Here is a 13,834-nt window from a genome sequence, read left to right as displayed (position 1 = left end):
CACACGGACCTTGTGCTAAGAGCTACGAAGAGCTAAGTTGGGATTCTATGCAAGCATAAAGGAAAGGCACTCAATCCAGCTTTGTTAGAGAAGACTTCCCTGAGAATGCCACGTCTCTACCGAGGAGGTGAGCAGGAGTTAGCCTAGGGAAGGCTGTTAGCTAGGGCCCAGACTGTGAGAGCGCAGCGGTAACAAAGCTTGCTGACATGAGAAAACCTCCAATCGGCTGAGATGGCTGGAGCAGAGAGTAAGATCAGGAGTGCAGACTTATAGCTGCGCTAACTTTACATAGGCAATTGGGGAGTCCCCAAGGGATGTTAGAAGGATAGAGTCAATGAGTGATGGCTTTTGGAGAGATCACCCTGTCTGCTACGTGAGAGGTAGTGACAGGACTTCTGGAACTCAACAGAAGTTACAGAGACATCCTGGCAATCCGAAAAGCAAAGATGATGGCTTCCATGTTATGGTGGAAGAGGCTGGGAAACAACACAAAGGAGCCAGTTTCTAGAGAGGATTAAGGAGGGGGCTCGAGTAGGACTTGGTAACCGGTTGGCTGTTGGGAGGAGGGGCATTAACCTGTGACCCACAGGCAGGCACTGAGAAAGCCTCTTTGGACTGGAATGTTAAGGAATGTCTCCTTAAGGTGCTAGCACTCAAGCTTTCTGCTCCTGCATCCCCTTGCACACTTTTTCGTTGACGTTCAGGCTGGGCATGGTGGCTAACGCCTGTAAACCCAGCACTTCCAGAGGCCGAGGCAGGAGGATGGCTTGAGCCCAGGAGATCGAGACCAGCCTGGGCAAGAAGGCAAGACCCCGTCTCTAAAAAACTTTAAAAAATAAAAAGACGCCGGATGCAGTGGCTCATGCCTGTAATCCCAGCACCTTGGGAGGCCGAGGTGGGTGATGATTTGAGGTCAGGCGTTCGAGACCAGCCTAGCCAACATGGTGAAACCCTGCCCGTACTAAAAATACAAAATAATTAGCCGGGCGTGGTGGCGGGTGCCTGTAGTTCCAGCTACTCGGGAGGCTGAGGCAGGAGAATCACTTGAACCCAGGAGGCGGAGGTTGCAGTGAGCCGAGATAGTGACAGTGCAACTCCAGCCTGAGCAACAAAGTGAGACTCCTTCTCAAAAAATAGAATAAAATAAAATCAAAATAGGCCGGGAGCGGTGGCTCACGCCTCTAATCCCAGCACTTTGGGAGGCCGAGGCGGGCAGATCACGAGGTCAAGACATCGAGACCAGCCTGACCAACAAGGGGAAACCCCGTCTCTACTAAAAATACAAAAATTAGCTGGGCGTAGTGGCGCGCGCCTGTAGTCCCAGCTACTCGGGAGGCTGAGGCAGGAGAATCGCTTGAACCCGGGAGGCGGAGGATGCAGTGAGCCGAGATGGCGCCACTGCGCTCCAGCCTGGGCGACAGAGTGAGACTCCGTCTCTAAATAAATAAATAAAGACCAATAACTGTTTCCCATAGGGTTAGTTGCAAATGAAGAAATTACTGGCATGTACTGCCTCTGCGAATGAAGCATAATTTTGTCAAGACCTTAGACCTGTAGACTTAGCTCTTTCGATTAACGGAAAATGTCCAAAATCGGTCTTCCTTCCAACCTATTTGCCGAACTGGACTTACTGTCGCTGAGTAAACCGACCGACATAGCTTACACGTTATTCAGCTCACTCGTAAGCAGACACACGAAACCACCTCACCCCTGACTGCTACTTCAGAAAGAAGCCGTCCCGTGAATTCCTCACAGATGAAATCAGGGGCTGCCCCTCAAGGGCTCTATTTCTTCCTTCGGCTCTATTAGATATTTTAAGTTACTTCCCAGCAACGGAAACATGGGACCCTGCAAAGACAGACTTTGCATTCCTCCTGAGCGGGCAGGCAATAAGTAAACGCGCAAATACCCAAATGCGGCCTCAACCCGCGCTCCTGCCCGGCGGTCTCCAGTCACCGAACACCCCCGGCCCTGCCCCGCGCCGCCGCCGGGACTCCGCCCCGCAAGCAAGTGGGGTCTCCTTTGTCCCGCGCGCCCTGGCCGAGTCCCGCCCTTCGGCGTAGCCCCTGGGAGGCGCCCTGAGGGCAGGGCCCTTCTGATTCCCCACCTGGCCTCGAGTGAGGACGCGCTCAATAACATCTCGAGTAAAGCCAAGGAACTCGCTTCAACGAGCAGAGAGCACAGCTCTCGCCCAGCCCGGTCTCGGGTCCGCCGTCTCTCCCTGGGCTTCAGGGACACCAGCCCTGGCAGGCCGCCGGTCGGGAGGGGACTCCTTCCCCGTCTGAGGGGCGGCCGCGGACACCCGGCGCCTTTCCCCCGCCCCACCCCGTCTGGCCTCACGCAAACGACAGGAAAAAAGCTGGGACCTTCGCCTCCGACTCAGTGTAGACGTCGCCATCCCGGCTCCAGGTTTCTGCACTCCAACGCCTCCGCAGCAGCCATCTTGCCAGAGGCGGCCGACGCCTTTTGACTCTGGCGCCAACCCGTAGTGCGAGGTCGCCGCGAGGGGAGTTCTGCGCAAGGACGGATGCTGAGGTTCCGCGCTTCCGGGAGGCCGTCCGCCCCGCCCGCTCGCGGGGGCGCTTCATTGGTCATTGGCTCGCGCTCTCGCGCTCTCTTGTTGTCGCGAGAGGTGCTGAGGGGCGGCCGCCGGTGCGCCTGCCCTCCCGCTCCCCGCCCCCGCCCCCGCCTCCGCCGCGGCCCCCACCTCTGCCTCCTTTTACTCGGGCGCCCCGGCCGCCGCCACCCCACCCCGGCCCAGGAGAGGCTGCGGAGTCGCAACCGCCCAGACCGCGCAGCGCGGGAGGGAGGTTCCGCACGGTAAGATGGCGGCGGCGGGCCCGGGCGGCCGGGCCGAGCGTCTCCCGGGGCCGGGGCGGCGGGCAGGCGGGATGCGGCTGGGGTGCGCGCCGCCCCCGCTCTGGGGGCCTTGGAAGCGCCGGCGCTGGCAGGTGCGGAGTTGGGGCGCGCAGTGAGTCCCGGCCCGGACCGCCGCCCCGCTCCAGTGCACAGGGGGCAGTCAGGGCTCAGCCTCCAGGCGCGCGGCCTCAGGCGCTGGTGTTCTGGGGCGGTCCCTGCCAGCCTGAGGGGCGGCGGTAGCTGTCTCTGTGGAGGAGCGACGTCCGTAACGAAGTCTTTTTAATAAAATCTACTGCTTTAAAGCAGAAACTGATCGGGTGAGGAAGTAAAGTGTGGCATGGAAAGTAGGAGTCTTCAGCACATGGGTGTTTTCTTCTGTTGAATCTTTTCATGCTGGAGTTTGAGACTACCGAGTTTTTCCTGCTAACAACAGGACTGGCCAATTCTACAAAGTTGTTGCTTTTCATGGGCGCACGTAACTGCCCGGAGTGGAAGCGCTGTGAGTGCCGATCACCGAATGGGCCGAGAGAAAAGGTGGCTTTTTCTAGGGAGCTCTTAACGTTGGTCCTAGGGCCGGGCGCGGTGGCGGAGGTCGAAGTGGGCGGATCGCTTGAGCCCGCGAGTTCGAGACCAGCCGGGGCAACAGCGAGACTCCCTTCTCTGCTAAAAATAAAAAAAATTAGCCAGGCGGAGTGGTGCGCTCCTGTTGTCCCAGCTACTCTGGAGGCTGAGGTGGGAGGATCGCTTGAGCCCAGGAGGTCGAGGCTGCAGTGAGTCATGATCGCGCCACTGCCCTCCAGCCTGGGCGACAGAGCGAGGCACTGTCTCAAAAAAGAAAAAGAAAATGAGTCCTTAAGTTACCATTAATTGTCGTGAATAAAAAGTTGGTCTCAGTGAGTTTTGCAGTTGACCACGAGAGATGGGTGTTCGTGTGTGACAGCGACTCCTGGTTTCTCCTCCACTTTACCTGCCGCTCCACAGCAAGTTTTCTTCTGCTGGTGCCACTTTCTCTGCTTTACCTTCAAGGTTGGCATCCTCTAAGTAATGACGATTCTCTTTGCCTATCTACACTCTTCCTATGGTCTTTGCTGAATTCTTGGCTTTAAATATTCCTGTACCCCACCCCCTGCCCTCATTTCACTAATTCATGTTTTCAGCACTGAGCTCAGGATCTGTAATCCAGACACCTGCTTGATTTCTCCAGTCGCATGTCTAATAGTCACGTCAGACTTGCGCTGCTCCTCAAACCTGTTCTTCTTCCAGTCCTTCCTCCTTATTTGTGGCCCCACCTTGCAGGGCCTCTCATGCTTGAAACCTGTGACCATCTTCGATTCTTCCCTCTCTTTTGTCCGGTAATCTGTCCAGCAGCAGCCATTGACTCTGGCCAAAGCATCTTCATCTCACCTTGCTCTCCATCTCTTCTGCCGATTTCTCTCTCGCTTAGGTGTCTCCCTAATGGACTGGCTGCTCAGCTCTCACCACCCTGCATTCATCCCATTTTCAGCCAAGAGACCAAAGTTTTTTAATTTATTGAAACACTTTAGTGGTACTTTGTATAAAGTAGTGCGTATAACGTATATATCAGTGGCAAAAGAGAAAGACAGAATGGACGGTGGCATGCCCCTGCCTGTCTCAGGTACCCACCCATTCTCCCAAAGCCGGAAGAGCTGCCTCTGGGGCTTCAGCCATTTGCCGCTCCCACAGGTAACCCCCTCCTGAGTGTCAGCTTTCATGCCCTTATTTAAAAAAGCAAAAAAAAAAAAATAGGTTTGTCACGTACATATTTGTTGCTAAAGCACATGTCATGTGTTTTGTCTTGTTGTTCCTAATAAAACTCACGCCACATTTGGCCTCTCCTGCAACTCTTTTTTTTTTTTTTTTGAGACGGAGTCTAGGTCTGTCACCCAGGCTGGAGTGCAGTGGCACGATCTCAGCTCACTGCAAGCTCTGCCTCCCGGGTTCACACCATTCTCCTGCCTCAGCCTCCCGAGTAGCTGGGACTACAGGTGCCCGCCACCGAGCACGGCTAATTTTTTTTATTTTTAGTAGAGACGGGGTTTCACTGTGTTAGCCAGGATGGTCTCGATCTCCTGACCTTGTGATCCGCCCGCCTCGGCCTCCCAAAGTGCTGGGATTACAGGCGTGAGCCACCGCGCCCGGCATGCCCAGCTAATTTTTTATATTTTTAGTAGAGACGGGGTTTCACTGTGTTAGCCAGGATGGTCTCGATCTCCTGACTTCATGATCCACCCACCTCGGCCTCCCAAAGTGCTGGGATTACAGGCATGAGCCACCGTGCCCTGCCGCAACTCTCTTTTTTCATTCAGCATTGTTTTATGAGAGTCATCCATGTGACTTTGTGTGATGTTCATTTATTTTAACTGCTTTATGAAATTCTCTTGTGTGAATACATGACCACAGTCCCTTCTCAGCAATGCTAAAAATCTAAGCATCTCTGAAACCAAAGTTTTTGGTTTTGTTTTTAACCTATTTGGTGGCCAGAACCTCACCAGGTAAAATTTAATAGCCTCTACCACTTAGTATGAATACTTAACACATTCCACTGAAGAAATAACGTCTGATGATGGGGAGCGCCCCCAAACCCCAGTGTTACATGGTAAATTGTGCCGAATAATCGTTGTACATCGAAGAATTCTGAATTCCAAAACCCATCTGCCCAAGGGTTTTAAACATGCAGTTGTTCTGTGCGCCACAGTCCCTTGGTCCACGCTGCTGTTGAATGAACGCTCAGGTGGGTGGCTTCCACATTCCTGCCGCTTTGAACGGCGCTTCTGTGAACAGCGTTGTCTGTGTTTGGTGCATCCTGGTGAGTTTTTCTAGAATATAAATGTATTAAAAGTAGAATTGCTGGGTTGTGAGGAGCACACATGTTCAGCTTTATAAGGAATACCAGATTGTTTTTGTGGTACAGTCCGTTCTCCTGATACCGGAGTAGAAAAAGTTGAAGTGAACTTATTCTTTGCTAAGCACTGGCGTTCTCAGTCTGGTGGGTGTCCCATGGCAGCGTTCTCTTTCAGTACATGCTCAGTGTGGGATTCTCCGGCTCACAGCTCTCCAGCGCTGCCCTCTGCATTTGGAGGAGCATCTGAACCCCTCCCTCAGCTGTTATTTTTTTCCTGTAGAAATAAATCAGAATGAGTTATACAGAAAAACCCGATGAAATCACGAAAGATGAATGGATGGAAAAGCTCAATAATTTGCATGTCCAGAGAGCAGACATGAACCGCCTCATCATGAACTACCTGGTCACAGGTAATGGCTTACAGTGAGGATGCTGTTGCGTGAATGTGATTCTCCCGTTTTGAACACATAAGGAGTGCTGTAGCACTGAGGTTCGATGACGTAGATATTTGTGTTCAGACATTATGAAAACACAATGCTAACCTGGTAAGTTTGTAAATTATCATGTGAAAGCCTTTTCTGAAGATGAGATTATTCCAGGTCTCTGAGACCTAACACAAACCCATTTTTCAGCCTTTGACAGTTTTACGGTTAATCAAAATAATTGAGACTGTTGTGAAGTAAGTATATTGAAAGCCCAAATAGTTGATCTCTTCTGGCCAGTCTGCTAAAGTATGCTGGCCTGTTTCTGGAAAGTATGCCCAACTCAGAGGATGGGAATGGGGAAGAGCAGAAGCGTGCAGAGGGAAATGACACTCAGGCTGTTCTTGATGTCGGCTGGAGGAAGGGCAGTGCTGTATACGGCAAGAACATAGATGTTTTTAAAAGGCATGACATGAAAAGTCTCCCTCCTGTTAGTCCCCAGTTCCTACTCCCAAATTAATCTCTGAAAATTTTTTGGGCCAAGCATGGTGGCTCATGTGCTTATAATCCCAGCACTTTGAGAGACAGAGGAAGATTGTTTGAGCCTAGGAATTCGACACCAGCCTGGGCAACATAGTGAGACCTTGTCTCTACAAAAAAAAAAATTTTTAATTAGCTGGATGTGGTGGCTTGTGCCTGTAGTCCCAGCTACTTGGGAGGCTGAGGTGGGAGGATCACTTAAGCCCAGGAGGCGGAGGTTGCAGTGAGCCAAGATTGTGCCACTGCACTCCAGCCTGGGAGAGTGAGTGGGGCCCCATCTCAAAAAAAATATTTTTGGAAGGTGAAGAGGAAATTTAGGCCTATTAATTATGTCGGGGGCAGGGGAAGGGGCACACATACTGGCTTTGAAAAATTGTAGACACTCTTAAGAGGTGGAGTCACCAGGCCACTGCAGGTATAGCTGGCCTTGGAGGGCCCCTGTGCTGTGGAGGCTGAACCAGTGTGACTTGCCTAACCTGGCACCAGAGCTGCGGCTGCTGGCATCTGGACCTATTATCTGTCCTCTCAAAGGAGCCCACACCAACACACTGGGCCAGCAGCCATTCTGACCTCTTTCGCTAATGGGTTAGAGTTTTTGGATGGGATAACAAGGGATGAAGTATACTCTTCTCATTTTCTGTATGTATTTTGAGAGCATAACTTGTAAATTGTAAAGATATTAATACCGAATTCCTGAGAAAGTGTGGTTCACATCAGAGGTTATTAATTGAGGCAATTGGAGTTTCTGGAGATATAAAGTCTTTGCCTTAATTCCTTGCTAACTTTCCTAGCAGTGAAGATGGTTTTTCTTTTCAGAGGGCTTTAAGGAAGCAGCGGAGAAGTTTCGAATGGAATCTGGGATCGAACCTAGTGTGGATCTGGAAACACTTGATGAACGAATCAAGATCCGGGAGATGATACTGAAAGGTCAGATTCAGGAGGCCATCGCCTTGATCAACAGCCTCCACCCAGAGCTCTTGGACACAAACCGGTATCTTTACTTCCATTTGCAGGTATGTTTCAGGAGAGAGTAGTCTGGTTTGCGGATACTTGATAAGTTAAAGTTATTTGCAATGATTGAGAAATAACTAGGCTAATTTGTTTTAATAATATTTCAATGCATGTGAGGGGGAGGGGTTTGAGTTTGCTCTTTTATGTAGTTCAGAAGCTGTTTTTTGTTTTAAAAATGCAAATTTGATAACTCAGAGATGCAAGAAAAGTCTTCCCTCTGTGATGTACTTTTGATTGGGACCTGGTACCACCTGCCCTGAGTCCCTGGCCTGGGTGTGTGTGGGTCAAGCTTGTCTGTCTCTGCCTCCAGCAACAGCATTTGATCGAGCTGATCCGCCAGCGGGAGACAGAGGCGGCGCTGGAGTTTGCACAGACTCAGCTGGCGGAGCAGGGCGAGGAGAGCCGAGAGTGCCTCACAGAGATGGAGCGTACCCTGGCGCTGCTGGCCTTTGACAGTCCCGAGGAGTCGCCCTTCGGAGACCTCCTCCACACCATGCAGAGGCAGAAGGTGGGGCCCGCCAGAGGGAAGCTTTCTTCCATTCCCGATGTGCTCTGAGGGGCTTCGTGACGACGCCAAGTGTGTGGCTTTGTGGTGTGGACTGAGAGACAGGTGGCTTCTGTGCCTGGGATGCTAAGTGGTTCCTTCATGGCTCTTTTTTTTGGTGGTGAAGTCTTGTTCTGTCGCCCAGGCTGGAGTGCAGTGACGAGATCTTGGCTCACTGCAACCCCCACCTCCTGTGTTCAAGAGATTCTCCTGCCTCCGCCTCCCGAGTAGCTGGGACTACAGGAGTGCGCCACCACGCCCAGCTAATTTTTGTATTTTTAGTAAAGATGGGGTTTCACTATATTGGCCAGGCTGGTCTCGAACTCCTGACCTCAGGTGATCCAGCCTCCCAGAGTACTGGGATTACAGGTGTGAGCCATCGTGCTCGGCCCCTCTCTGGCTTTTAATCTTTTATCTTGTCAAACTAGGGACAACAGACTTGGTGACCATTACAGAGTATTCACACCCTTTGCTGATTTCTCATATTTATCTGAACCTTCTTCCTGTTTATATCCCAAGTGTTTTTCATTTAAAATCTTGTCTTCTGAAACTTTTCTCTACTCGCTGCTATGTTTTTGTCTGGCAGAACATGACAGCTCCTCGCCTTCCCAGACCCAGGTCCCTCTTCCCCCAGGTCCTCTCCCAGGGCTCTGTCCTCCCTGCACTGTCTTGGAAGGATGGCCTGTCCTAGAGTCCACTTGAGATGTTTTCTTGAGGCTTGTGAGGAGGGTGCTGGTATGTCCTGCTACGCTGGTCTTGCCGCTCTCCCAGTCCCCTCAGCACTTTGTTCAAGCCTTGCTCATGGCACTTAACTGCCATCAAGGCTGGATGTGACATTTGCCGACCAGACTGTGAGCTTCCCCAGGCAAGGACTACGTATTTCACGTCCCGAGAGTGTCTCGCAGTTAAGGGCTTAATGTTTGTTTAAACTGCCTGTTTTTAATAGACTCTGCTGGTGCTCTGCATGTGTGGTGGTTTTTATCAGATGTATTTATATTCTAGGTGTGGAGTGAAGTTAACCAAGCTGTCCTAGATTATGAAAATCGCGAGTCAACACCCAAACTGGCAAAATTACTGAAACTACTACTTTGGGCTCAGAACGAGCTGGACCAGAAGAAAGTAAAATATCCCAAAATGACAGACCTCAGCAAGGGCGTGATTGAGGAGCCCAAGTAGCGCCTGTGCTTGTGTGGTGGACCCAACACCACCCCTGTGTCGTGGGACTTGCCTCAGATCAGCCTGCGACTGCAAGATTCTTACCGCAGTAGAGAACTCTTTTTCTCCCTTGTACTTTTTTTTTGACCTGGCATCTTTTTTATAGGGAAAAATGGCCTTTGTAGGCAGTGGAAAACTTGCAAGGAAAGCTGCCGTCCCTTTGGCAGTCTGATGCAGAGCCTGCACTCTGGCACTCACTGAAGAATCTGGAAGGCTGCGGTTTGCTCTTCCAGCGTTCCGGGGGCCTCTGGGTGCTGAAGGATTTGGTCTACCACGGAGGGCTGTGCTGTTAGGCTGCATCCCACTCAAAATACAGGAAAAGCACGAATCATGATTCTGCTTTCTGTTAGCTTAGGCAGACGTTGGGCCTTCACCTACAAGTTTTTCCTTACCCCTGTGGTTTTTGTGTTTTTTTTTTTTTTCTTTTTCCATAGGAAGGAATATATAAATTTGTAAATCCTAATTCAAAGACGGCTTGTGTGTGAGGGCATCGAGTTTGATTTGTTTTCCCTTTGGTCTGGGTTGTGTGGCTTTTGGGGGATGCGTGTGAGGGGCTATGTGTTTTTTAATTTTTTAAATATATATTTTGGTGCTGTGTGTGGTGAGAGACTTGTTCATAGTGGATCAATGAACCATCTCTTCTGGGCAGTTTTGTTGAAAATAAAGGTTTCTCTTTGATTTCAAGAATGACCAAAATGGCCTCTAAAAGATGTTAATCATCTCAAATGACCTTTTGTCTTTGGGGCGTTCTTCCCTCTGTGATAGCGGCAGTGGCTTTTTCTGGTACCTGCAGCTGGAAAGGCCACTTGGCCCTGTGCTGAGTGAGTGGCCTTCATTAGAGCGAGGCAGCCCTTGGCCAGTGGGGACGCAGAGCCCCAGCTGGTGTTGCACGACTGTTGGCAGAAGGAACGCATGTTCAGCCTCAGTGATCTGCCCTTCAGTATCTCAGCAGCATCGCATCTTCCATCGTCAGCCGGCTCTGCCGATGTCCTTCTTCTGTTCACTCAGAACTGTCCCCTGCTCCGTGGTGGGCAGGAGGGAAGCAGTGCAGGGCTGTGTGCATTGCCTGCGTGTCGGGACAGTTGATGGGCACGTGGCCGTGTAGCTCTGGGCACAGATGTGTTTGGATTCATTGCAGCGGACCACCAGGCACTGTTGACCCCACTGAGCAGTGCTAAGTGTTGGTTTTGTGGATGTTCATGGAATTTCTGACCCATCCAAGGGCGTTCTTTGGAGCCAGTGGAGCCTGCAGGCGCATCTGAGGGGCAAAATGCTGCTAGCACTTGAATCTGGGATCTCGCCTTATTCTCAAGTAGCAAGGCATCTTGACAAGCACGGTCTAGGTCTGGTGGCCAGCTTGCCAATACCTGAGCCGGTCAGGTCATCTGCCTCTGAGGGACCGTCCTCACCGAGCTCCTGCATCCCTTGAGTGTTGATCAGGAGGCATCCACAGCATTGTTCTCGCCTCTGAATGATGCTTCTTTCTCCGTTGGAGGCTGGCGAAGTTGTGTTTTCAAGCCCTCTACTTCTCCTTCCAGTGGGTAGGAGCTTTTGGCAGTGTGTACTTTTACCTAGGTGGCTTATGTAATCCAGTAAGAAATGCAAAGATAAAATTGCTGCGGTTGTTACAGAAGCATGGCGGCCTCCAGACTGACCCATTGGCTGCCCTTTGGATTTTGTGAGGATGCGGTGCTGGGGAGGTGGTGCTTCCCTACCCCCTAGAAATGCTGCCTTCCAACTACCGCTGTCCCAGATGTGACCCTTGTGATTATTTCCTCTGAGGTTTGAGGATGAAGATAAGTTGGAGGGAAAGAGTAACTAATAGGTGATGAAATATAGCGGAAGCTAGAAGAAAACGGTTAGGTGAGAGAGATACATCTGCACGTTTTCTTCAATAGCACCAGATGATTCAGCATATTCGTAATTACCTTTTACTATTCGTGTATATAAGATCGTTTACTTGTATAATGTATAATCAGTTTGACATATTCTTAAAACTAGAGGGTGTGAGAAGCACAGCAATAGGAACTCCACAAACTAGGGGAACACAAATGGGGTCATCACATGCCTGACTGTCACTATGTGGCTGTCACGTGAAGTGCTGGTGTTGATTTCTAGTTCAGCCAGTGGGTAGCTGCTAAGCCGGTGCCAGCATCCAGCATGAGCAGATGTCGGGGAGACTGGGAAGTCTCCACTGTTACTGCTCTCCTTCCCTTCGTGATAAGCCAGTGCCAGCATCCAGCGTGAGCAGACGTCGGGGAGACTGGGAAGTCTCCGATGTTACTGCCTGCCTGCCTTTCGTGTAAGGGGCTGCACTTGCTTTTCTTCTGTTAGTGGACGAGGTCTTCCAAGGAAGTGCTTTGCACACTTTCTTTACTCCTTTTTACAGTCTTTGTCTTTGCAGCAAGCAAATGAAATTAAGCCACTTTGGGATAATGAGCATTCAGTATAATTCTGCTTTGTCTCATTTTGGATCTCACTGTTGTGTTTATAAAGATGTCACATTTTACAGAGTAGTTTATTCTTTTTATACTTTCTGGTGGAGAGTGCCTTGAAATAAAATGTGAGAGTATTCTGGTACTCTGTGTTCCTGATGCATGAAGTTGGGTGAGGAATAACCCCTAGTCTGGAATCTTTGTGAAGCATAGGGTTATTGCAAAGCAAATGGGAACTAACACATCTTGCCATTTGAATCAGGGTCTCCAGTTTCTAGAAAAGGCAGACACTGGTTGGGACCAAAGTCTCCATGGCGCATGACAGAAGACTGGTGGTCGTGTGTGTGCGGAGTCCACAGAAGCCTCGGGGAGGTGGAGCTGCTCTTTCCATTCCGTCAGGACATGATCTGAAAACATGTAGAGAAGATGAGTTGAGGACAGCTTTTCTAAGGCAACGTGATGTCTTTGCTGTCTTATTTCTATTTCTCTGTGTTGTTAGTTTTGAAGAGGGGAGGAGCTAGGGGCTCCAGAAAGAATCTTACACATGTGTTGAAGACATTGATGTCTTAGGGAGCGTGGAGCTGCATTCCCTTCTGGGCTATTACTGCTAAATCTCAGTGTGAACAGACCAGGCGGAAAGCATGGTGGCCAAGCAGTCTGTGTGCTTCCCCACTGATGGAGACCGTTGCGTTGTTCACAATAGGGCCTCACGGGTGTGGACGCACGGCAGACCCATGGCTGGCGCAGCTGCCTGTTGCCGTCTGTCTTCAGTAACTGCTGCTCTGTTGACTGTTCTATTATACTACGCGTGTTGTTTTTTACAACAGGTATGTTTTTGTTTCAGAAATATATATTGCTTTTCTCATATTTTTTGCAAATTGTATTGTCAACATTGGTCATTTAAAGTCCTGTATGAACCATAACCTGCTGTGGTACCTTTGTACATGTTTGATTCTGTATTCTTTATTCCAGCGTGGCATATGTGCCCCCCAGTATCTTTTGAGAAGTGCGGAATAGGTTGCTTCTACCACCTGTTCTTAATGTAACAGTAAAAGTTTTCACATTTTTCTCAGAACTGTTATCTGGAAGCTCTCTTTTTTCCTAAGGTTATTTTAATAACAAATACTAATGCATTTGTATTGAAAGTTGGTATCTTGGAATGGAAGGACAGAAGAAAGCTCGCCTCATGGAATTGTAGTTGGCTCTCCTTTCACTCTGACAGTGCTGCCCCTTTTAGTTTGTGAATCTGTACTTGGTGTGTTTAATTTGAAACCTGTCAGCTGCTCTCTTGACTGGGGCGCTTAATGTTTCATAAACTAGTTTCCTTGGTGTGAAGGAAGTAGAACTTTTGAGCTACCCACTGCATGATTTTAAACTGATTTGAATAGCCTAAGTAATTACTTTTTTTTTTTTTTTTTTTGCTTAATGAAATTTTCCAAACATATTAAAAACAGAGGGAATACGCCAGCACATCCCAGTATCCACCAGTCAGCCTGACACCCACCACCACCTGCCTGAGCCCCAGGCAGGAGATAACTACAGGTGTCTGATTCTGGGTGGCTACCATGCTTTCAGGGCCATGAGCATCTTCATGAGTGGAAGGCAGTTGTAGGGTTCTTGGAACGGACTCAGACTGAGCACTTCAAGGGCCTGAGGTGAAATTCAGAAACGGGCAGCGGGCATCATGGAGCAAGGCGTTGAGAGCTTGCATGTTTGTTGGGTATCAGAGAACAGGGAAGGCCTCTCCTCACCTGCTGCTCCTCCCTGTGTGGCAGTGGCATGTCACAGTGTTCTTTACGTCCACACACCTTTGCCAGTCCATTAGCCTCATGGGTCAGAAGGCAGCACGGTAGTTCTTGGTGGAGGTGGGCATCACCAGGAATGCTTCGGTGTGAGCTCCCACAGTACAGTCTGGAGGCTCACACCATCCTTGCACACATGGCCT

The 13,834-nt window shown here is 50.1% G+C and overlaps 2 protein-coding genes across 3 annotated transcripts in view; one reads left to right on the top strand and one right to left on the bottom strand.

Annotated features, from left to right (window-relative positions):
• DIDO1 (death inducer-obliterator 1) overlaps positions 1–2,525 on the bottom strand; it is a 60,667-nt gene extending 58,142 nt beyond the window's left edge. Inside the window, exon 1 of the mRNA XM_003280141.2 lies at positions 2,367–2,525. The gene's annotated coding sequence lies outside the window, so the exon portion shown is untranslated. The remainder of the gene's footprint in view (positions 1–2,366) is intronic.
• Positions 2,526–2,614: 89 nt separating this feature from the next.
• On the top strand, positions 2,615–12,964 carry GID8 (GID complex subunit 8 homolog). Of its 2 annotated transcripts, none has more exons than XM_003280143.4 (5): positions 2,615–2,820; positions 6,003–6,132; positions 7,501–7,697; positions 8,006–8,203; positions 9,242–12,964. In XM_003280143.4, exons 2-5 carry the CDS (start codon positions 6,015–6,017, stop codon positions 9,413–9,415), a joined length of 687 nt encoding a protein of 228 aa, XP_003280191.1. In that variant the 5' UTR covers positions 2,615–2,820; positions 6,003–6,014; the 3' UTR covers positions 9,416–12,964. The 2 variants fall into 2 exon arrangements, with proteins under 2 accessions (XP_003280191.1, XP_030681892.1); XM_030826032.1 differs by lacking the exon at positions 2,615–2,820 and adding an exon at positions 3,648–3,885.
• The last annotated feature ends 870 nt before the right edge of the window (positions 12,965–13,834 follow it).

Source organism: Nomascus leucogenys, chromosome 13 (assembly GCF_006542625.1).
Source record: "Nomascus leucogenys isolate Asia chromosome 13, Asia_NLE_v1, whole genome shotgun sequence".
NCBI lineage: Eukaryota > Metazoa > Chordata > Mammalia > Primates > Hylobatidae > Nomascus > Nomascus leucogenys.
Note: the sequence above shows the minus strand (reverse complement) of the source record. Positions and strands in the feature narration are given on the sequence as shown.